Genomic DNA, 25,443 nt, shown 5'->3' with positions numbered 1-25,443 from the left:
GCCATCTGATCAGCACAATACTGATGTGATAGAGTCTAAAATACACATGGTTTGTCAGTAAGATACTACCTCACACTAGTCAGAGTGGCTAACATTAGCAACTCTGGCAACAACAGATGTCGGCAAGGATGCGGAGAAAGAGGATCTCTTTTGCACTGCTGGTGGGAAAGCAAGCTGGTGCAGCCACTCTGGAAAACAGTATGGAGGTTCCTCAAAAAGTTAAAAACAGAACTACCCTATGACCCAGCAACTGAACTACTAGGCATTTATCCAAGGGATACAGGTGTGCTGTTTCCAAGGGACACATGCACCCCCATGTTTATAGCAGCACTATCAACAACAGCCAAAGTATGGAAAGAGCCCAAATGGCCATCGATGGATGAATGGATAAAGAAGATGTGGTATATATATATACACACACAATGGAGTATTACTTGGCAATCAAAAAGAATGAAATCTTGCCATTTGTAACTACGTAGATGGAACTAGAGGATATTATGCTAAGTGAAATTAGTCAGAGAAAGACAAATATCATATGACTTCATTCATATGTGGAATTTAAGATACAAAACAGATGAACATAAAGGAAGGAAAGCAAAAATAATATAAAAACAGGGAGGGGGACAAAATATAGGAGAATCTTAAATACAGAGGACAAACTGAGGGTTGCTGGAGGGGCTGTGGGTGGGGGGATGGGCTAAACGGTAAGGGGCATTAAGGAAGACACTTGTTGGGATGAGCATTGGGTGTTTTAGATAGGGGATGAATCACTGGAATCTACTCCTGAAAACATTATTGCACTATATGCTAACTTGAATGTAAATTTAAAAATAAAATTAAATAAATAAATAAATAATAAAATACATGTGGCTCCTGAATTCCATAACCTTAGAACAGAAACTCACCAACATGCACAAGAAACCTAAATGGGTATAAGCCTAACCTGAGTATAAAATGTATATTTAAAAAGTATATAATAAGGAGCACCTGGGTGGCTTAGTCGGTTGGGTATATGACTTTGGCTCAGGTCATAATCTCACAGCTTGTGGGTTCGAGCCCTGCGTCGGGCTTTGTGCTGACAGCTCAGAGCCTGGAGCCTGCTTCAGATTCTGTGCCTCCCTCTCCCTCTGCCCCTCCCCTGCTCGTGCTCTGTCTCTCTCGGCCTCTCAAAAAATAAATAAATGTTAAAAAAATTTTTTTTAATGTATATAAGAAAAGTATGTGTGTGTATGTATACATGTGTCTGTACACACACACACAAACACACACACACAGTCTCCAAGTCTTCCCTTTGGGATCCCTCAAGCTCTAGGAACTATGTGACTGGTGTTATATAAGCACAGCTTAGTCTCAAAATTTTTGGAATTTTATGCAGGCAGCATCAAAAGTCAGGGAAATACTAGAAAATGTAGATGGCTTCTACACGAATGAAGCCGGGTTTACCAACCATAATTCAAAGATTCAGCAATATGATGGAAAATGTTATAAAATTAGCCAAGAAAAGATGTTAGTTAGACTTCATTAAATGAAGTTCCTGCTGGTCACTTAGTACCAAGTATAACAGTTATTTCTCTACTTTCTAAACTGCCTTGAAATCATTTCAAATAACCATTTAAAAGGGACATGGTTCCATTTGAATTTTAGAAAGGCACATTTCTTCTTGTTTTCAACAATGTAGCCTTTAATTTGAGGGTATAGCATTGAGTAATAATCCATCAACTAAATACCTTTTTATACAACATAAGGAATAGGAGGTACTGTAATAACTGTTCATATCAGTTAGAGAGAAAATACAACTAATAGTTAAACTGTTTTAGTAATAAAACAGGTTACTATGATTTCCAGATAACTAACACAAAATTAATCCAACACTGTAGTAGTAGATTATCCTATTTTTGGATAACCAGAATCTGAATACCATTCCCGTACATGTAAGTTTTAATGAGAGGCAAAGCCCCCTCAGTCACTATGTAAGCCGAAAAACCAGATATTTCTTCTACCTCTCTGAGGGTAAGGGCATGGCCACTTGACAAATCATATTCTCCCATCCAGGACTTTAAAATTAGAGAGAATGACTAAAGGCCCTACACAGAATTGAGAAATTAATCACACAGCAATGGCAAACGTTTAGCAATGATAGGGTATGTGTTCATATAGTCATTCATTCAAAACTTATTTACTGAACACCTACTACATGCCTTTCATTCATCCATTCATTCACAATTGTACTAAAAATCTACTAGGTGCCTTTACTCTGAGCACTGATATCAAGAGTACAGTATTAGCAACAATATCTTAACCAGATGATTTCAGGGTTTCTTGCTGTCTGCCCTCCTTAGGTCTTTGGCATATTCGAGACTTTGGTTTCCATCCGAATCATAAATCTGGAGAAATAGAAAGCTTGGGGGACAAGCTTTTTGACATTGGTGTGGGCAATGATTTCACGGATATGAGCAACAAAAACAAATATAAACATGTGGAACTATAGCAAACTAATAGGTTTCTGTATAGTAGGGATACGCAGGTGGCTCAGTTGGTTAAGCATCTGACTCTTGATTTATTTAGGCTTAGGTCATGATCTCAAGGTCATGAGATAGAGCCCCGTGTTGGGTTCCACACTGAGTGTGGAGCCTGTTCAAGACTCTCTCTCCCCCTGCCCCTCTCCACTGCTCACTCTCAATCTCTCTCTCTAAAATAAATAAATAAATAAATTGAATTGCATTGCATTGAAATGAAATGAAATGAAATGAAATGAAATGAAATGAAATGAAATGAAATAAAATAAAATAAAATAAAATAAAATAAAATAAAATAAAATAAAAACAGGCAAAGGAGCTGAATAAACATTTCTCGAAAGAAGAGATACAAACGGCCAACAGATACTTAAGAAAAGGGAACTCCTGTACACTGTGAGTGGGAATGTAAATTGGTTTAGCCAGTATGGAAAACAGTATGGAGATTCCTCAAAAAATTAAAAACAGAACTGCCATATGATCCAGCAATCCCATTTCTGGGTATGTACCTAAAGGAAATGAAATCAGGATTTCAAAGAGATATCAGCACTGCCATGCTCACTGCAGCATTGTTCACGAGAGCGAAGATGTGGAAACAACCCAAGTGCCCATAGAAAGAAGGATGGATAAAAAGGATGGAACATTATTCAGCTGTGAGAAAGAAGGAAACTCTGCCTTTGACGATAACAAGGATGAACCTGGAGGACATTATGCTAAGTGAAATAAGCCAGACAGGAAGAGACAAATACTGTATAGTTTCACTTTTGTGTGGAACCTAAAAATAGAAAGAAAAAAGCTGAACTTGTAGAAGCAGAGAGAGTAGAAGGATGGTTACCAGGGATTGGAGGAGTGGGGGAAATGAGGAGATGCTGGTCAAAAGGTACAAGGCTGCAATTCTGCAGGGTAAGACTAGAGAGCTAATTAATGTACAGCATAAAGACTACACTTAATAACACCGTACTGAACACTGCAAATATGCTAAGACAGTAAATTTCAGGTGTGCCCATCATACAAAAAAACCAACTTTGTGAGATGCTATGTTAATTCATTGACTATAGCAACATTTCACTATATATGTATAACAAATCAGTATGCTGCACACCCTAAATACATACAATTTTTATTTTCTTATTTTTCTTTTTTTCTTTTTTCTCTTTTTTTTTAAATTTGCATCCAAATTAGTCAGCATATAGTGCAACAATGATTTCAGTAGATTCCTTAGTGCCCCTTACCCATTTAGCCCATCCCCCCCCACACCCCCTACAATAACCCTGTTTGTTTTCCATATTTATGAGTCTCTTATGTTTTGTCCCACTCCCTGTTTTTATATTATTTTTGTTTCCCTTCCCTTATGTTCATCTGTTTTGTCTCTTAAAGTCCTCGTATGAGTGAAGTCATATGATTTTTGTCTTTCTCTGACTAATTTCACTTAGCATAATACCCTCTAGTTCCATCCACATAGTTGCAAATGGCAAGATTTCATTGTTTTTTATTGCCAAGTAATAATCCATTGTGTATATATACCACATCTTTATGCATTCATCCATCGATGGCCATTTGGGCTCTTTCCATACTTTGGCTATTGTCGATAGTGCTGCTATAAACATGGGGGTGCATGTGTCCCTTAGAAACAGCACACCTGTATCCCTTGGATAAATATGTAGTAGTGCAATTGCTGGGTCATAGGGTATATTTTTTAATATATTTTAAAAAGGAAAAAAATTAATTGTAATAGATATTCTAAGTCAAATGAGATTTAAATCACAGGTGATAATATAATATCAGAAAATCATTCATTCCCCTCCAAATTATTCTACAGATTCAGTGAAAAATCAGTCAAAAACCAAGCAGTATTTGTTGTGGAATTTGATTCCAAAAAAATCTACATGAAAGAGTAAAAATGCAGGACATTAGAAAACCTATTAAAAAGAAAAGAACAAAGATATAAAGATGTATCATAATGTTTCACAAAATTAATATTAATGTATTCATGATGCTAAAAAACACCAAGAAATTAATGGAATAAAATTTCTGGATTGCAACTTGGAAACTATTAGTGGTCAAGAAGTCAAGATAACAGTTACCACGAGATTTGTTTTTTAATGAATTAGAAGAGAAATTATCAGTGTAACACAACTATTAGGTGTGGGCATAGCTTAATGAACATTTTGTTTAGTGTGTGTGTGCATGTGTGTGTGCTGCGTGTGCATGGGTGGTGAATCAGGTTATAAGGTAAATTCATTTCTTACTGTGCCCAACTCTATAAAATGTCCAAAACACATTGAAACAATAAAGGAACAGAGTAGCACATGGGAATTTGGAATATGATTAGGGTGATGTTTCAAAGCTAAAGGAAGAAGGAGAACTATTCAATACTGAGTGTTGAGACAATGGCTATCTACATAAAAATAATTTAATAAAGTTAGTGCCCTATCACACACAGTAAATAAAAGTACATTTCAAATGGATTGAAAACTGAAAGGTGAAAAACTCCTATGAAAATACTTCTATAAAAATGATAGGAGAAAACAAAAACAGTGAAACTTCCTCACAATAAAAAACACCATGCAAATGTTTAAAGACAACTGGGAGACAGTATTTGTAATTTCAGTAAAAAGTACAAATCAGTACTTAAAATTTATAGCTGTCTTCCAGACATCAATTTAAAAATATATAAACCCAATAGATAAATGGATACAGGATGTTAACAAACACACATATACATATATATAAGTAGGTCCAACTCCAAAATGCAAATTAAAACAAAAGTGATACAGCTTTTAGCGCTCATGCTTCCAAAAACCAAAGAGTTTAATAATATCAAGTGCTGGTTAGGATCGAGGGAGAATTATAGTCAAATATGGGACTGAGGGAGAGGTAAACTGTCACTTTAGAGGGCAAATTGCAAGTCTGTATTAAAATTAAAATGCACATAATTTCTGATTCAGCAATTCTACTATGTGGTATTATCCCTAGAGGAGCACATGCAGTCATGCCCAGAGAGAGAGATGTAGAAAGAAGTGTTCATTATTGAACGGTTTACAATAGAATAAAAGTTCAACAAACTGGGGTACATTGAGAGGAAAATGTCTAAGAAGGCTGGTATATTTATACCGTGTGCACAAGTAAAAGAAACAAGCTATGCCCATGTAATATGGCTAGATCTCCAAGAATTAATACTGAATGATAACAGAAAGCAATATGCAGAACAATACATTTGGGTTTAAAACACTAATTTTAAAGAATACAAAACAATGCACACAGTACTCTATAGTTTCTATGAATACAAACACACACACACACATACACACACACACACACACACACACACACACACTCATTGAACAGAGGTTACTCCTGGAGAGGAGAGACTTGAGACAGAAGCAGGGGTTGTGCAAAAGGGCTTTGACTTCCTCTGACAAGTTGTTTTCAACACCAGAAATTCTATTTGGCTATTTTTCAAACATGCTTTGTCTTTTTTTTTTTTTTTTTTTTTGATAGTGTAATATTTTCTCATGTTTTAATATTTCTTCTTCTATACCTCTACCTACTATTTCTATGATATAACAACTCTAGACAATCTAATCCTGCTGTTCCTCAGTGGACTCTCAGTCTTGGGGACTACTCCACTGTATTTTGTATTTCTGACTTGTAAGTCCTCAGTAGAGATTCCACAGCCAGAGCAGGCGATGTGTCCTTCCATAAAGTTTTTTCATTTGCTTCTCTGCAGAATTATTACCTGCCAGGGTCATGTTTGTGTTATTTTTCAGCTTGCAGGCTCCTGTATAATCCAAGTAATGTAAATGTGCACTCTAAATCTCATTGAGGGCAGGCCCTTGACTTTGAGTACTCAGGGTCTTTGTTTTTGATGCAGAACAAGGCTAAACCAAGGCTAAAATCATGGCCTGGTGCTAACCCACTATTCCCCACCCCTTCTCACTTCCTAGGCCAAACCTCTTTTCACTGTATTTATAGCCTTCTGGCGGTTTTCAGTTCCACCTTTCTGGAAGGATCGGCTTTCTGGGGATTTTCAGTTCGAACTCCCCTCCTTGCTTAGATTCAATGCCTTATTCTCAGATCTGTGGCTCTTGGAACTCAAATACCTTGTTGACAAACACAAAGAAAACCAACACATCCGTTCACAAACTTGATGCCTGGTCATCAGTTTTGGCTGGCAGATATTGTTTTTACTTTTTGTGTACTTAACTAAATACTTAAAAGAATGTTTGAGATATTTTAAATTTTCTAGATATGGTAGGAGGATTTTCAGATTCCCTAATTTAGTATATTGCTGGAAATAAAAGGTTACAATATTTTTTTTTAATGTTTATTTATTATTGAGAGGCAGAGAGAGACAGAGCATGAGTATGGGAGGGGCAGGGTCTGAGGGAGGCACAGAAGCCAAAACAGGCTCCAGGCTCTGAGCTGTCAACACAGAGCCTGACGCAGGGCCTGAACCCACAAACTGGGAGATCATGACCTAAGCCAAAGTCGGACACTCAACCGACTGAGCCACCCAGGCGCCCCAAAATGTTTCAATATTTTTGAAAATCAACTCACTTTTACTTATGTAATTAAAAATTAATTTAAAGTGCTAAATACAAGGGTGCCTGGGTGGCTTAGTCAGTTAAGCATTTGACTTCAGCGCAGGTCACTATCTCTCGTTTCATGAGTTTGAGTCCCACGTCAGGCTCTGTGCTATCAGGAGCCTGCTTCTGATTCTGTGTCTTCCTCTCTCTCTGCCCCTCTACCGCTCACACTCTGTCTCTTTCTGTCAAAAATAAATAAACATTAAAAAAAAACCCTAAAATGCTAAATACATATCAGAGAAACAGAAACTACTTCTCTATACGTGCTTTATTGAAGATGTAGCTTTTGACTTAATTCTGAAAGACTGGGAAGATCTGAATGTAAGCAGCAGACAAGGGAAGAGATGGGACTATATCCTATCAAGTTCCCTGTCCCACTTATGCTAGGATGTCCCGTCCCTGCTCCTTACCACCATCATCTAACTTTTTCATTAGATTCTTCACCCAATGTTAACAAGCACGTGATTATTAAATCATTTGTCTTCTTATGTTGACGGGGTGGGGCACAGTTACACAGCTGTTCTTTAGGTATAGAGCAGTGGTTCTCAACTGGGTAGATTTTGCCTCCCCAGGGGACATGTGGGTGGCACCGTGTGGAGAGCTTTTCGGTTGCCACAACTTGGTGAGTGCTACTCAAATCTAGTAGGTAGAGGCCAGGGATGCTACCAAACATCCTCCAGTGCCCCCAGTAGCCCCACTGCCCCTACAGCAAAGAATGATCCCGTGTAAAAGGTCAGTACTTCTGCTAATGAGAAACCATGGTGAATGCGTGCAGCTACTGCCACTTATATCACTACGGTAGCTCCCTCTTCCATATCTTTCTGTCACTCTGAATGTTAATATTCACTTCGTTTTTCTCTGCACATCAGCAGCGTCTGCAGAAGGTGTGATGACTGAGAGTCTGGCCCTGAGAAACATCACACCCATTTGAACCTCCTCGGAATCCTTCTAAGGTCTTCTCTGCCACAAGGGGTCTGAGCAGCCAAATATAAGGGACTCATTATTCTTTTTCTTTTTCGACTAAAAAGTCCATTTCTTTTTCTCTCTTCCTGAATCCTTTTTCTCAATCTCATGGACCAGGTTAGAGTCTGAGAGGTCCTAACCCTGACTTCTTGCCTCTAGCTCTAGGCAACAAGGCTACCTTCCTTTCCCAACCTTAACGACTCTTCTCAAATTTCACTCCATACCTTAATTTAAATATCTATTCCATTAGTGACTGCTTTGTCTGACTCCCAGTTTCACCAGGACCTTGCCAGGCCAGCTGCTAACATTTCAACATGGCAAATAAAATTTGTCATCAGGGAGAGCCTACCCCAACATTACCAGGGTGGTCAAGAAAACTGCCCGCTGATGTTTTGATTTTGACCTCTTTAGTTAAACTATAACACATTGATTGAGATACCAAACACTATAATATGCAGAGGGAAAGAAAAAAAGAATAAAGTAACAATAAAGAAAACACTCTAACTGCTGTAACACAAACAATGAATTTCAAACACTGGCAATGGAAAAATTAGTCATGTAAAAAAAAAAAAAAAGTCCATTATCAAAAGAGCAGTTTTAAAAAGCCCAATGATATTAGAAAAGGGGAAAAAAGGGGGAAAAAAAGAAAACCTCTTATTCTTAATCAGTTATACTTTCACAATATATTCATTATCTCCACAAATGTAATTTCTATAACAAATGTATTTAAGAATAAGAAATTAAAATATTTGTTTTCATTGTTTTTGAAACTTTATATATTTTCAAAAATAATGTAAGTTTCCTTAAAATAGGTATAATTGTTTTAATAATACTGTTGAGGGAAATGGATAATTGGGCATTAAGAAAGACAGCATATATACTGATTAATAGCATGGCCCCCGGCAGCACACTTCCTGGATTCAAAACCACGCTTCAACTTCTCATCTGGGACCTCGGTCAATTCACTTGATTTCATTGTGCCTCCTTTTCCTCATCTGCAAATTGCAGATAGTAATAGTACCCACTGCACAGAGTTGTTATGAGGACTGAACTACATTATATTTAGAAATATATACATTGTCTGTAGTCAATCAATCCCATGTGCCTGTTAAGTAAATAATTAGCAGCATTTTAAAAACATAAAATAAGTAAATGGTCAGGCTTCCATGAATCAAAGGTCAAGTTTTCCATTCTTCCAGGCACAGGATCCTGTGTTTCCCCAGCCTCTAGCATCTTTGGTAAGTAAGCATGCTAGGAGCTGGGCCAGTGTCGTCACGATGGTCCAAAATGTGCAACTAATGTATTATATTTGAATCTCTCTACAAGAAACATTTTATCTCCTAACAGAGAGATCCATTTCTAAAAGGGCCTGAGGGAAAGAGAAAATAATAAGGACAACCTAGAAATGTAAGTGCAGTTCAAGTACACAATAATATCACAGTATGAAAACATTCCACTCATAAAGTGGATTAAAAATCCTAGTGACAGCAATAAGAAGAAAGCCCGTGGTTCCTAATGAGCTTGAACACATCTTCAGACTTAACTTCTGTATTTCAGTAAAGGTGGTCCCTAACACCAAGCATTTCGATGGGCAGGAACCATGAGAACAACCTACATGAAGACGCAACCAGCTCAAAAGTCCACTGTTTCAAAATCAACGTCAAATCTTTTCTTTTGTTGAATAAAAATGAATCCAGATTCACCTAAGGAGAGATTTTATTCAAAGAGTCTATTGCGGTAAGGAAGATGCTCCAGACTTTGGATCTGTCTGCAAGTATCTCAGAACCAAACAGAAAACACTTTCCTTTTACAGGAAGCGGGGGGGGGGGGGGGGGGGGGGGGGGGGGGGGGGGGGGGGGTGGCGGGGGAGGGGTGGTGGCAGGTCAGTGGGCACTTTTGAGGGGAAACAGAACAAACTGATGGATGGAGGCAGCATGATCGGGCTGTGCTCAGGCCTCGTGCTTGCTCAGACTTGGGGCAAACCAAAGTTCAGGGGCCTGGGAGGAAGAAAAAGCCTGACTAAAGCTTGATCAAGCCAAGGCAGATGATAACTAATAGACCACTGTGAATGCTTGGTCTCTTCCCAATGGCAGGAATACTGGTTTTAATAGAAGAGTTAGAATAAAAGAGTAGTTAGGAGTTAAACCCTCCAAACGGGTTAAGTAAGTAAATAACCAGCCCAATACCAACTGAAAAGTCCACTTTTTTCTCTCTTCCCGGACACCAACCCTTTTTTTCTCAGGGTCCTTACTGGGTAAGTGAGGGGCATGATGTTGCCAACATCACCTGGCTTGTCAAAGGATTTGCAAGCTTAGGTTCTCATATGGGTCTGTCTGAAAGAAACATTTCATCTGATGAAGAAATCAACAAGTAGAACATGCAAAAAGTAAAAAATTAGGTAACAACACAAGACACAATTACGTTTTACAATTAAGGATAATTCCAAATACTGGAATAGAGACTGAGAACAAACAGTTGTACAAAGTCATAAGAAATGGTCTCCAAAAAAAGGTCAGTGCAAACATTCCTTTGGTATCAGAGGGGAGATGTGGGAAGCATACTGTTTGTATGAGAAAAAGAGAAACAGTTCTTAAGACAAAAGGACAGTTAAAGACCGGACAGGTATCGGATAAAACATGCTATTGACCCAATAAATGGGTTTACAGTATTTTAAATTCTAGTTATACTTTTAACATTGTTACTAAAACAGACAACTACTCTTACTCATTTAAAAAAATCTGAGATTACTTTTGAAATACTGGAATCCAAAACTGTGAAAACGAAAGCAGAGCTGAGTTTCAGCACAGAATACTTTACTTATTTTTCCACAGCACTGTCATTGACTCATTTAGTAGCATCTTTCATTTCCCTGCCTAAAGGCCTCCCAGGACCTCCTCAATGCAGAGAGATTTGAATGGACGTACCAGCAAGAATGGATGAAAACTTAAGAGCATCTGCCAATCAAAATGAACCTTCCCTTCTTCTCTGGCGTCCCTCTTCTAGAGAGGCTTCCTTAACCTTCCCACGTCTGACCAGCTGCCCCCTCCCTGCACACCAAGCACATTGCCCTCTTTGCCTTAGACTCCTACATGCTCCCTTCTAATTGGATGAGGTACTGGTATGTTTCTCCCATCAGACCATGAGCAGGGATTAATACCTCATGAAGCAAAATGCAGTCACTTAATCAAACACAAAAACTTTGGGGGGGCACTGTATTATTTGAAATGTGGTACATTTACCGGTCAGTGATATGTTATGACTCTCCAAGGAAAGGTTAGAATACTTTGTCATCATTTCTCGTCGGATGGGTAGACTTGTCAAAGGTGAAGCTGTAAGAAAAAGATCAGGTGACTACATATTATTATCAAGATGAAACAATATTTTACTTATTTTTCCACAGGACTGTCATTGACTCATTTGACAGCATCTTTCATTTCCCTGCCTAAAGGTCTCCCAGGACCTCCTCAATGCAGAGAGATTTGAATGGACGTACCAGCAAGAATTGATGAAAACTTAAGAGCATCTGCCAATCAAAATGAACCTTCCCTTCCTCTCTGGCGTCCCTCTTCTAGAGAGGCTTCCTTAACCTTCCCACGTCTGACCAGCTGCCCCCTCCCTGCACACCAAGCACATTGTCCTCTTTGCCTTAGACTCCTACATGCTCCCTTCTAATTGGATGAGGTACTGGTGTGTTTCTCCCATCAGACCATGAGCAGGGATTAATACCTCATGAAGCAAAATGCAGTCACTTAATCAAACACAAAAACTTTGGGGGGCACTGTATTATTTGAAATGAGATACATTTACCTGTGGGTGGTATGTTATGACTCTCCAAGGAAAGGTTAGAATACTTTGTTATCCTTTCTTCTTCAATGGGTACACTTGTCAAAGGTGAAACTGTAAGAAAAAGAACAGGTGGTTACCTTGTATTATCAAGATGAAACAATACTTATTTTTCCACAGCACTGTCATTGACTCATTTGACAGCATCTTTCATTTCCCTGCCTAAAGGCCTCCCAGGACCTCCTCAATGCAGAGAGATTTGAATGGACGTACCAGCAAGAATGGATGAAAACTTAAGAGCATCTGCCAATCAAAATGAACCTTCCCTTCCTCTCTGGCGTCCCTTTTCTAGAGAGGCTTCCTTAACCTTCCCACATCTGACCAGCTGCCCCCTCCCTGCACACCAAGCACATTGCCCTCTTTGCCTTAGACTCCTACATGCTCCCTTCTAATTGGATGAGGTACTGGTGTGTTTCTCCCATCAGACCATGAGCAGGGATTAATACCTCATGAAGCAAAATGCAGTCACTTAATCAAAAACAAAAACTTTGGGGGGGGGCACTGTATTATTTGAAATGAGATACATTTACCTGTGGGTGGTATGTTATGACTCTCCAAGGAAAGGTTAGAATACTTTGTTATCCTTTCTTCTTCAATGGGTACACTTGTCAAAGGTGAAACTGTAAGAAAAAGAACAGGTGGTTACATAGTATTATCAAGATGAAACAATACTTATTTTTCCACAGGACTGTCATTGACTCATTTGACAGCATCTTTCATTTCCCTGCCTAAAGGTCTCCCAGGACCTCCTCAATGCAGAGAGATTTGAATGGACGTACCAGCAAGAATGGATGAAAACGTAAGAGCATCTGCCAATCAAAATGAACCTTCCCTTCTTCTCTGGCATCCCTCTTCTAGAGAGGCTTCCTTAACCTTCCCACGTCTGACCAGCTGCCCCCTCCCTGCACACCAAGCACATTGCCCTCTTTGCCTTAGACTCCTACATGCTCCCTTCTAATTGGATGAGGTACTGGTATGTTTCTCCCATCAGACCATGAGCAGGGATTAATACCTCATGAAGCAAAATGCAGTCACTTAATCAAACACAAAAACTTTGGGGGGCACTGTATTATTTGAAATGAGATACATTTACCTGTGGGTGGTATGTTATGACTCTCCAAGGAAAGGTTAGAATACTTTGTTATCCTTTCTTCTTCAATGGGTACACTTGTCAAAGGTGAAACTGTAAGAAAAAGAACAGGTGGTTACATTGTATTATCAAGCTATGTATTATCATACATACAAGCTAGTATGTAACAGCTAAAATGTTATATTGTATACTATTGAATGAAAAATGTTTCAGGAAGCTCCAATGAACTAGGTCTCCTATGCTCCCAGAGATTCAGAAATATATGGAGCTATCAAATGTGACCAAATTTCCAACTTTTTCTATGTTCTTTTTTTTTTTTACTGAAAAATACCTACTGATTTATATCAAGTAGCTTTAAAAAAATTCATTGTCTTATCCTACCATTTGTAGTTTCTTTATAAAACATAAATGAAGACATTGAGGAATTAGATAAGAGTGGTAGAAAAGACAGACATGAAGAGGCAGAAAGAAAATGAGTAAACAAAGACAGAGAGACCATAATAAAGGGGCATTAAAAGAGGACAGAGAAGATACAATGAACACACAGTGAAGGTTTCTGTTTGTCTTCCAGTGACAGACCCAGCCGCCCTCTACCAAAGTGACTTTTGGTTTTCCTCTGTCACTTCTTTCATCTTTTGAAAACCTTTATTGAAGAAGAAAATTTCCATTTCCACCTGGCCCACTCATGTGGAGAATGTATTCTGGCTACGGTTTCTTTGACTTCAAGGCACCTGAACTTACCTCCCATGAAAACCACCCCAACTCTATCAAGTAAGTCAAAAAAGGGAAAAAGGCTTATTTATGAGTGTAGTCTTGGCTGCATTCTTTCAACATCTCATTCAATTTAAATTAAACCTGAGCCTTTTTTTTATTTCACTTTCTTAATACTCTGCTCAGAAACTTACTCCTAGTGCAAGATTAGATTTCCAGTTCTTTTCTCATGTGCATGAAAAATATCAAAATTAGTGATCACCTTTGTTGGTTCAGCTTATACATAGTTTTTACAATACTGCCTAATAAAAAATCTACCTAGCAGAACCTAGCTCTCCAATAAGCTGTATTCCAAAGGCTTGATCACTTCAACGCAGCTTTGGAAGGTAGAATGCACTTCCTCCTTAATCCTTTAATGAAATTAATATGTAAATCATACCACGCTCTGACAATGATTATAACGGAAAATATGCCCTGAGTTTCTCACTGGGCTATCAGGAATACAAAACATTTCTTCCACCCACATCTAATATTCATTCATTTATATTCTCTCTCTCTCTCATTTTCTCTCTCTGTGTCTCCCCTCCTCTCTCTCTTTCCCTGTCTCTCTCTCACTCTCTCTCTCTCTCTCTCTCACACACACACACACGGCCAAAAGGCGCTTATCATCATTCTTCTCCTGATAAAAAAAAATATTGTTTTTTCCATTCTTGAGCATAGCTCACTTAGAGGTTGTATTTAAGAGGAAATATCTCAGGAAGATGAAGGCGGATATGATTGACTCGTGGATCGGAAGCCAGGAGGGTGCGGATGGGAAGGAATGAGCTGCTCTAGATCATCTGTTCTGTGAAATTTGCAAAACATCAACTTGGATATCTTTGCTTCCGTGCTTGGGAGTTCTCTTTTCTTGGCCTAGCCTGCTGCAGAGCTGAATACAATTGTGAGGGTTCCCACCGCATTCTTTACCCCTAAAAAAGCCTATAATCCTTTGAAAATAATATTGCTAATAATACTAATAAACGATATGAGATGGTCTAATATCTGATATTTATTAGACCATATCATTTATTATTAGTAGTAGTATTCATACCACCAACAGCAATAAGAAAGTGACATAAGCTGAAAAAAGTGTTTTATTTCTAATTCTTATTTCACTTAAATAAGTAAATATGTAGAGCCCCTGATACATGCTTGATGCTGGTAAGGACAATGAGGCTGAGTAAACTTGGTCCCTCCAGGGTGACATGGGTCATATTAATATCAATTAAGCCCACAATGTGATTGAGAGTCATTAAAATTTCAGAGTGCCACCCACTGGCTGTATTGACTATAACTGGCTTGTGTATTTCCCAAATTGGCGTGTGAGCTGCAGAGTACGAAGCCAGGTTTCCATCTCTGAGGGACTCTGGTGATGGAATAGAGGTGGAGATAACGCCAAGCAGATGGGCTTGGAGGCTGGGGTCATTTTGCATTTCTCGCTATCAGGACCTGGATGGAAGAGCCCACCAGTATTCGAGCAAGAAGAGAAAAGAGGTCTAGGTGTGGCATGGGCAAAATCCAAGCTTACAGAAGCTGAAGGAATAGGAGGAAAAAGAAAAACCAAGCTTCAAGAGCAGGGAAGTTTGGGTAACTCCAGAATGTGCTAACTGTTGTAACCACTTCCCACGGTCAGTCCATATATTAAAAATACAGACATCCGTAAACCAGCCGCCACCTGTATCCTAACTTTATATCCCTTCTAAAGCATTCATTTATCTTGATCAGGCTCCAGGTTCCACTGAACAAGCCCAAGTGCAAAAGGAAATGTGTAACTCTTGCGATGTTTTGCCTTGGGAACAGTCCCTTTAAGAGGCAAGGTACACAAACCTCTTGAGTGGAAAAAGCAGGGCAAGTCTCCGGAAGGTGTGAGAATAGTAACAGTGAGAAGTCCTTTGTTTTTAATCAAAAAAGTGGGAATGTAAACCTTACTGCTTTCAGTAGGAGGACACTGGCAGGAGGCTGATTCAGCTGAGGTTGATGTTTAAAGGAAATTGGCAGGAGAGTCAGGCAGATTGGTTTGAATACTTTTCCAAAAGGATTAGGCTGAGTTGCAGAAAGAAATTCAAAAGGAGAGGCAGGAATTTTGTATCCTAACCCAAGTGCTGCCTCTGACTTGTTACCTGGGGTTTCATTTCATGGAGGAAACAGGAGGGATCAGAAAAGTTGTATAATATTGAGTGACGGTACCAAGATCATAGCATACATTCCTCAATGTATCCTGCTCACCCCTTTCTTAACCATTGCTGGAGATTTTTCCACTCGACATTCTTTTATAGGTAGTGGCCAAAATGCCACATGAAAGACTAACATCTAATAGTTTTTTCTTTTTTTTTAATTTTTTAATGTTTATTCATTTTTGCAAGACAGAGAGAAACAGAGCACAAGTAGGGGTGGGCAGAGAGAGAGGGAGACACAGAATCTGAAACAGGCTCCAGGCTCTGAGCTGTCAGCACAGAGCCCGACGCGGGGCTTGAACTCACGGACCACGAGATCATGACCTGAGCCGAAGTCGGATGCTCAACCAACCGAGCCACCTAGGCACCCCACATCTAATAGTTTTTCTAAGGATTAAAGATTTTTCTCCCTCTGCAGGGGCGATGGGACATGAGGGTGTTGCACCAAAGAACTGAATAACATCCTAATTTTCAACTATTATTAGGTTCATGTAAGATAGCAAAATGGTCTCTACTTAAATATCTTTCACATATTATATTTTAAAATAGACATTGCTAGATGGGTTTATAATTTATACTATTAACATTTTTAAATGAAATAAACATGTTCTAATTTCTACTTAAAATATTAAGGTAACATTTTCACATATTTAATTCGGGAGCTCCATTTTAATTGAAGTAAATTGGGAAGATAAAGAAGAGGGTAAGTAACACTAGAACACTGCATTGGGTCTTAAGATTTGCTTTCACCTGTATCAGAAAATAAGTTCAACTGTACCTCTGTTTAAGAATAAGCATTTTCTCTAAGTCCCTCCCCCCACCATCTCTTTATTATATTTTACAATCTTGGAAGGACTTCATTTAGAGAAAGGTGTAAGTAAAAGCCATTATTAGGATAAATATCATTCTCTCTCTTTTTCTCTCTCCTCCAAATAATGTGTTGATTGCTATCAATATATATAACTAACATTATTTTTAATAAATCTTAATTTTAGCATTGTCTGATACACAGCATTATAAACATGCAGCCCAATTACAAAAAGACTATAACCTAGGAATGGATAATATATATTATTTATACAACAGAGTCTTGGAACTCAGAATATATTTCCTCATGGAAGCAATGCTATATATAACCATGAGATCCCATGCCAAATTGCAAAAGCCTTTTAAGCCATGATATGACTAAACTATAGCATTAAAATATCGAATTACCAATATTTCTAATAAACAGTGCTTTTAGAATTTTACTTCTGGATTCAAGGAATATCCCCTATCTGTAACAGCAATAGTAGAAAGAAGAGGAGAATAAGACTATATTGATCCCAGACACATAATCCAGAAAGAGTTTGTCAAAAGAGAAAAGAAGGTTTGACAAAAAATAAATTCCTGATGGGGACATTTACAAGTCAGACTTTCTAAGTCAGGGACAGATAAAAAAACAAACAGGGAACTCATATTTTTTCTACATAGAATGAGAACCATTGGACAAAAAGGCCATTTTTAGACCAGCAAAAACAAACAAACAAACAAACAAAAAGATGAAGAACAATTAAAAAGCCTAATGGCAAGAACAGTGTGCTCTTTTACAGAGCCTTGTAAAACTGTTTTTAAAACTTGGCCACATTGAAATATAAACAAATTGATCCTTTCGTTTCTTTTAAATATGATTTCACAATAAAATATATTTTGAAAGGCAGTGTGAAAACTCTTGTTTCAAAATACCTCTAAATGGCCATTAAGATATTTTAACAGTGAAACTTAGGTCAAAAAAACTCTTAAAAAATAAAACCCCCAAGGTTTGACTATGGGTTTGTCGAATGTGTCACTCAGTAGATTATTCTTTAATGAGACTTACATTCTGTTCAGTGGTTCTCAGCTTGGGCTGACCTTTGCCTCCACAGGCCATCCGACATTCCGGAGGTCACAAAATGGAGGCCGTTACCACTTGTATCTAATAGGTTACAGTAGTTTTCTAGTAATGCCACACAAATTACCACAATGTAGCAGTTTACCACAACAGAAGTTTATCCTCTCGCAGTTCTAGAGGCTAGAAGGCTGAAATCAAGGTTCAGGGCTTTGCCCCTTCTGCAGGCTTTAGAGAAGAATCCTTGCCTCTTCCTGGCTGTTGGCGGTTGCCAACAGCCTTGGCATTTGTTGGCTGATAGCTGCATCAGCCCAACTTCTGGCTCTGTCTTCACAGGGCCATCTTTCTTCTGTGTGTGTCTATCTCTGTATCCAAATCTCTCTCGTTTCTTTCACAAAGACCACAGTCATTGGGTTAAGGGTCTATCTTAATCTCCTATGACCTCCTTTTAACTCGATTACATCTACAAAGACCCTACTCTCAAATGAGGTCACATTCATGGGTACCAACAGCCAGGACTTGAACTTATCTTTTTTGGAGACACAACTCACTCACGATATAGGAAAGGCCAGCGATGCTGCTGGGCATTCTACAATGACAGCCCCCCACGATAGAGAATTATCAAGCCCCAAAAGTCATAATGCCAAGGTTGAGAAACCTTGATTTCAAAACAGGTACCTCCTTACTTCTGATTCTTCAATGTGATTATTTTTAGTAATCTTCAAATGGCCCTGTGGCCCTCAGGTCCTGTTCTATACACTTTAGGTGTAGATATTTTAAAGCAAGAACATCTCTTGCCACCTTTTTTGCCAGCCACACCCTCCTGCCAGGGGCCTTTTGAGGACCTTTCACAGACAGGCACTAAGGGCTGGAAGGAGTTTTGAAACACAAACCAGGAAATCTATTATAGCTATTAGCTAGCTCCAGCCTCTTGGCTACACGAGGAAAGCACTTGGGCTTCAAGATCAATCGAATGATGTATCTAAATTCCCTTTCAGGATGTCAGAACTATGTAATCATAAGGCTATTGAAAAAAAAAAGATTCTATCTTTGGAGTGAAGATACATTAGTAATAATATAATCACAACTTTTTAAAAATAATTTTTTTAATGTTTATTTATTTTTGAGACAGAGAAAGACAGAGTGTGAGTGGGGGAGGAGCATAGAGAGAGGGAGACAAAGAATCCAAAGCAGGCTCCAGGCTCTGAGCTGTCAGCACAGAGCCTGATGCAGGGCTCAAACCCACGAACCGTGAGGTCATGACCTGAGTCAAAGTCAGATGCTAACTGACCAAGCCACCCAGGTGCCCCAATATAATAACAGCTTTAAAAATTGCAGAAAAACAGGGGCGCCTGGGTGGCGCAGTCGGTTAAGCGTCCGACTTCAGCCAGGTCACGATCTCGCAGTCGGTGAGTTCGAGCCCCGCGTCAGGCTCTGGGCTGATGGCTCGGAGCCTGGAGCCTGTTTCCGATTCTGTGTCTCCCTCTCTCTCTGCCCCTCCCCCGTTCATGCTCTGTCTCTCTCTGTCCCAAAAATAAATAAAAAACGTTGAAAAAAAAATTAAAAAAAAAAAATTGCAGAAAAACATTATTTCCGATTAAAGGAAAAACACCATTTTCAAAGATAACATCTATTATTTCTAACAATATATTATTTGAGATAGTATATGTGAACAGTGACTATGTCTTATCAGGAGTAGGGGGTTTATTATTTTCATAGAATATTGTGAGGTTTTTTTCTTTTCTTTTCAAGATTTTATTTTAAGTAATCTACACCCAGCATAGGACTCAAATTTACAACTCTGAGATCAAGAGTCACGTGCTCTACCGACTGAGCCAGCCAGGTGCTCTGAGGTTTTTTCCTTCTATGTCACTGTGTGTGTCTTGTTTTTTATTTCTATGGTTCACATTATATTGTGAAATATGGAGGCCAGTGATACAAAAGTAATTTCAAAAGAATACACTGTAGGATGAACAGCCTCCACACTTACAATCTGTTTAAGGACAAAAACTCCTTTGAAAAATGATACTTAATTACATAAACTAATGACAGTTTCTCAACTCTCATTGTGGTTTAATGTCTATGTTGACTAAAGCTTTCCCAGAAAGAGTTGAAATTCTTTTTTAAGTTTGTTTGTTTGTTTGTTTGTTTGTTTGGAGAGAGAGAGAGAGAGAGAGAGAGAGAGAGAGGGAGAGAGAATGGGGAAGGGGTAGAGATAGCAAGAGGGAGATAGAGAGAATCCCAGGGAGGCTCTGCACTGACAGCCCAATTCAGGGCTCAAACTCAAATTGTGAGATCATGACCTGAGCTGAAATCAAGAGTCGGATGCTTAACCAACTGAGTCACCCAGGCCTCAAGAGTTGAAATTCTTTTTCCTTCTTTTCAAACGATCTCAAAGAGAAGAGTTTCAAGCACAGAAAAATTTTCCCCTGAACCATCTGAGAACAAGCTGATGACCTGATGACCTATTCCCCTCTGAAATGTTACTATACATTCCTTACAAAGGACATAACCCTCACACCATCCCACAATGCCATTAAAATTGGGAAATTAACATTTATGCTATTACCATCTCATCCCACATCTCATCGAAGTTTCAACAAAAGTCCTTAAAATGTGTTTTTTAGCCAAAGGTTGCAGTTCGGAATTACATGTTGCTCTCAGCTGCCGCATCCCTCTGTTCCCCTTCACTCTGGAACAGCGTTAGTCATTCTTGACTTCTATGACCAGTATGGCTCCAGAATAGGTATGTTGAATATGATTAGATTTGGAGTAGACCTCTTTGGCAAATATGTCATAGAGATGATGTTGTGTTCTCATTGCATCCTATCACATGGCTCACAATTTTTAATCCTCTCTTTGCTGATGGTTTTCACTTTGATCATTTGATTAAAGCCTTCTCCACTGTAAAGTTGTTCTCTTTACCTTTTCATTAATACAACTTCACCAATTTTGTGGGAAGTTACTTTAAAATTATGTAATATTTTGTGCCTCATCAAACTTCCAATTGATTCATTTAATTAATTTACATCAGTATGTACTCATGAATACCTATATTATTCAGTGGGCATTCTCCAGTGGATACTAATGGATACTAGTCCATTATTATTATCATTCATTTTGATGCTCAATTTGTCCCAGGTTTGTCCACTGGGAACTCTCTGGCTCTTGTATCTTTTTGACACGGCCCATCATTCTTTGAGTACTTCATTGCTTTCTGGCACAAGAAGTTCAGGGTTTATCTTATACTTTCTCTTCCCTTTTTGTAAAATAACTCATTTTTCCAGGAAGTCCTAGTTACCCATTAGTAAAGAATCGTATATAGAGTCAAGATTTGGCTGCTAAGTATGGTCATCACAACTGAGAAATCAGTGGTCCCCACCTCTGTGGGCAGAGCTAATGCATGTATATATTCACACACACACACACGCACACACCGTAAATAAATATATGTGAAAGGTATAACATACATACATACACACATATAAAAATATATATGATGTATATGCATTACATGTATACTTACATATACACATCTATACCTGTACATCTGTTTATATAGACACACACATAAAAGACAAATAGATTTAAAGTCATGAATTCACGCTAATGCTGTCAATTGCAACCCAACACTGCAAGGTTCATTCTAGTTTCCCCTCTTTCTTTATTTCCTTCTGCTGAAAGAGAAAAACCTACATCCTATTATCCTTACTCATTCTACTTATTTGCTCAATCCTCTTGTATGTAATCTCCCAGTGCCACAGCCACTCCTGGCCCCAAAGAAATGTCTTCCTCACCCATTTGGGCTCCAACATCTTGCACTGTTGGCTCTTCTGTGTCCTTTCCCTACACCCCCCTGATCAAGATCAGACAGCACAATGTCCGGCTGCCCCTGCTTTGAAGCCCGTCATGCTGTTCAGCTCTGAGACCTGGCTCTAGGCCACCCCTTTGCAGGAGGACACATCTCAACGTACTCGGGCTCTAACACTCCACATGAGGCCGCTCCCCTACCTGGATGCCATCCTGACCTGGCCCACTTTCTAATTCCCTGACCTGGGACCCTCTGGCTTCCTCTAATAAGGGAGCTTGCCTCCCCGCATTCCCCAACCTAATGACTATAGAACCCATTCCTAGGAGGAAGAGGACGAGATGGGAGCAAGAGGTGGGGACCAAAGAACAGGAAGAGGAAGAGCCAAGAACTAATTCTTAACAAATGCTTATATAATTTTAAATGTGATGATAATTTAGGCTCAAAAGTTTGATGCATCAGATATAACTCTATTAAACATAAGCTTATAGTTAATCTGTTCCTTTAAACAGTTTAAGGAAATGACTCAAAACTGCTAAAAAATATTGCTGAAGTTTTCTACTTAGATCTAGACTAACACAATGTCAGGCACATTAATATTTATTACTAGGTGGTTGCTGTATATGTGGGATGGGGAGTATCTCTAGAAAGGTAGTTGAGCTCTTCCTATCTCTTCCTACCTCTTCCTATCAAGAGATCTCTTGATCCCTTCCTATCTCTAGGAAGGTGGTTAATCAAGAAAGTATATAAGCAATGTCCCCCAGAAGTTAAAAATGACCACTTCAAATGTTTCCCTTGCAAACATATTTTTCAAAAGATAAACACGACTCGGGGCACCTGGGTGGCTCAGTCAGTTAAGCGTCTGACTTTACCTCAGGTCACGATCTCACAGTTCATGGGTTCAAGCCCCGTGTTGGGCTCTGTGCTGACAGCTCAGAGCCTGGAGCCTGCTTTGGATTCTGTGTCTCCTTCTCTCTCTGCCCCTCCCTCACTTGTGCTCTGTCTCTATCAAAAATAAATACATGTAAAAAAAAAAATTTAAAAAAAAGATACACATGACCCATCCCCTCAATTTGTTCCACATAAGAGTAATATTAATGATGTTTAAATATTCCCATTTATCTAATATTTGCTTTAATAAAGTGATTTTACATTTCTTATTTAATTGAAACAGCTTAAAAGAATTAAAGTGAGTCCCTTTGTCTAACTTTATTCTAGAACTCAAAGTGTGTTAGCATGCTCTTCAGCTGAAATCAAGCATTTAAATCCATACACCGTGTTCTGTCAGTGGTTCCAAACTTTCATACACATACCCAGTTATCTCAGAGAGATGAGTGAATATTGTGTTTAAGAAAACAGATATTGGAGGGGGCTCCTGGCTGGCTCAGTTGGTAAAGCATGCGACCCTTGATCTCAGGGTCACAATTCATGCCCCACATTGGGCTTAGAGCTTACTTTAAAAAATTAAAAAATAAAGAAAACAGGCATTGGAGTCAGACTGAACAATGCTTAATTTCCTATTCTACTGCTTAAATAATTATATATACTTGGGCATTTGTTTAATCTCCCTAAATTCCAATGTCCTCATCTGAAAGTCAGGGACAATAAAAGCTAACCCATAGGGTTATATACTGCACAGTGTAATGCCTGGCCCACTTGTTATATAGTAAATATGATAAATTATAACCATGTTTATTATTAAAATTTTGCCCAAACTCTTAGGCTTATAGAATACCTATTTCCAAGTAATTCAAAGTACCTACATAAAAAATAGCCAGTAAACTTCACAATAGCCTTTAGCAAACAGAAAACTGAATCTCCCAGAGATCAAAAGAGATTCTATAAAATAAAATGAAGTCGCTTCACGATTTTTAATCCTGCCTTAAAATGAGATGCTAACTTCATGCCTTTTATACAGCACATCATTCTACAGTTTTCACCTAAGTGGAGGTGAAAGGCCAGGACTGACACTATATACATACACAGACAATTGCCATACCTACATACACCATCCCAATTATTTATAACTTTGTTAATTTAACCCACTTTCATTTGTTCCCTACTTTTTTCTCTTTAGAAGTCTGCTCTGAATGTCAACTTAAACCTGACTCCCTGCTACCAACAGCATATAAATATTCACCCAATGGTGCACTCTCTAGGCCACCACGATTCTAAAGCAGTGGGTTGAAAACCAGCTTAGGATCTCTTGATTAAATCACACGGGAGCTTTCAAAATACCTGATGTCCAGCCTAAATCCCAGGCCAACTGAATCAAAAGTTTTGAGGGCAGGAGCCAGTATTTGTAAAGCTCCCAGATAATTTTAACATACAACCATGTGGAGAACCATAGGACTTACCCAGAATGCAATGGGCCTCAGAGTTGCAACAGTCTCAGGTGAACCAGGAGTGAATCAGGAATGGGCAGGAATGGCACGGTGGTGGTGGTGGGGGGGGGGGGGGTAAAAAGTCTTTGACCACTCTTTATAAGTGGTAGGAATGAAAAAGAGGTACGTGGCTAGGAAGTGGGGCAAGGAAATTTAGGAACTGAAGCAATCCATAATGCTTTGTCCAAGTTAACAACTAGACCCTTTAAAGGACATGTAAAAAACTGAAAAATCTTATCCTTTGATTATCTTTCCATCTTTATGTTACAAAAAAGTCTACATGCTGTAAGCTCATAAAGGTGGAAAATCTTGTGTAGACTATCTTAATTTTAGTTGGTGATAGGCAGTATCTGTCAACCTGAAAGGCAGTCTATTCTCCTAATTAGCTGCTAACACTTTGCAATTTGTAACACAGAAACCTGCATTAGAAAGTAGGTTGGATGAAATACTTTCAACATGGCAAGTGATTATAAACAGGTGAAACTACAATGCCAAATCTGGTGTTGGTTTCGGTAATGTTTTGCACACAGATCCCTGTTTCAAAGTGTCTGAAACAATTAAAACAAAACCCGCAAAACCTTCGTTTTCAGAGACCGGGGTGTTTAAAAGAAGATACACACACTACCCAATGAGCGGGGGGCTTTGGTTGATCGGTTGTAGTTACGTTGTTATTTCAACTCAGCTCTAAAAAACATCCTCAAGTCCAGCCCACCTGCCAGGCAGGGAGGTGATATTTAAACCTACTATCGATTCCAGCGAAGGGAGTTGGCCTCGGGGAATGTGGCTTTCAGAAATCCTGGCACTTTAGCGGAGCGAGTTCCTTGCTCCCGCCCCCACCCCCACACCGTGCCGCCCTCGTCCCAGGAACACCCAGACCCGTCCTGCTACCAACGCCCCCGACTCGCGGGGCGCTCTCGGTTCCAAGATTCCCTCCCCGGAGCGGAGGAGCCCGAGCCGCCCCCGTCCTCTCGTCCAGCTTGGGCAACCCCCCAAGCTGGCCAAAGGACGGAGGGGGCCGCCGCTCCGCACCCGCCGTCTCCAGCATCCCCGCGCCTCTCCCCACCAACGCCTCTCCCCACGGGGACCGAGGCTCGCGCGTCCCTTGCAGCGCACCCTCCTCCCCAACTCGGCCCTGCAGCCATCGCACCTGTGGGCTGGCCGTCCGCCAAGCTCCCGCGCGCCGCGGCGAGGAGACACAAGAGGGCCAGCGGCAGCGGCCCCCGGGGCCCCAGCAAGCCGGACGGGGAGCGCATGGCTCCGGCGGGTCAGCCGCGGTCCTCGCGCACCGCCGTCGGTGGCCGAAGGCCCTGCGCACAGTCGCCGGTACCCCGGCGCCAGCAGCTAGTCCCCGGGGCGGGGCGCGCGACTAAAAGCAGAGTGGGAGGGGCCCAGGCGCCCTGCCCTCCTCCCCTGAGACGCTCTCGCCGCGCCCGCCGCCGACCCAGGGCTGCGCGCGGTCCTC

The 25,443-nt window shown here is 39.8% G+C and overlaps 1 protein-coding gene across 2 annotated transcripts in view; it reads right to left on the bottom strand.

Annotated features, from left to right (window-relative positions):
- EMB (embigin) overlaps nt 1-25,323 on the bottom strand; it is a 44,872-nt gene extending 19,549 nt beyond the window's left edge. Inside the window, exons 1-5 of one of the 2 annotated variants that reach the window (XM_042950233.1) lie at nt 25,129-25,323; nt 13,002-13,091; nt 12,439-12,528; nt 11,873-11,962; nt 11,305-11,394 (exon numbers count right to left, since the gene is read on the bottom strand). In XM_042950233.1, the coding sequence (XP_042806167.1) occupies nt 11,305-11,394; nt 11,873-11,962; nt 12,439-12,528; nt 13,002-13,091; nt 25,129-25,234 (466 nt within the window). In that variant the 5' untranslated portion in view covers nt 25,235-25,323. The remainder of the gene's footprint in view (nt 1-11,304; nt 11,395-11,872; nt 11,963-12,438; nt 12,529-13,001; nt 13,092-25,128) is intronic. The other variant, XM_042950242.1, reaches the window with a different exon arrangement.
- Between the last annotated feature and the right edge of the window lie 120 nt (nt 25,324-25,443).

The sequence above is a fragment of the Panthera leo genome, chromosome A1 (genome assembly GCF_018350215.1).
Source record: "Panthera leo isolate Ple1 chromosome A1, P.leo_Ple1_pat1.1, whole genome shotgun sequence".
NCBI lineage: Eukaryota > Metazoa > Chordata > Mammalia > Carnivora > Felidae > Panthera > Panthera leo.
Note: the sequence above shows the minus strand (reverse complement) of the source record. Positions and strands in the feature narration are given on the sequence as shown.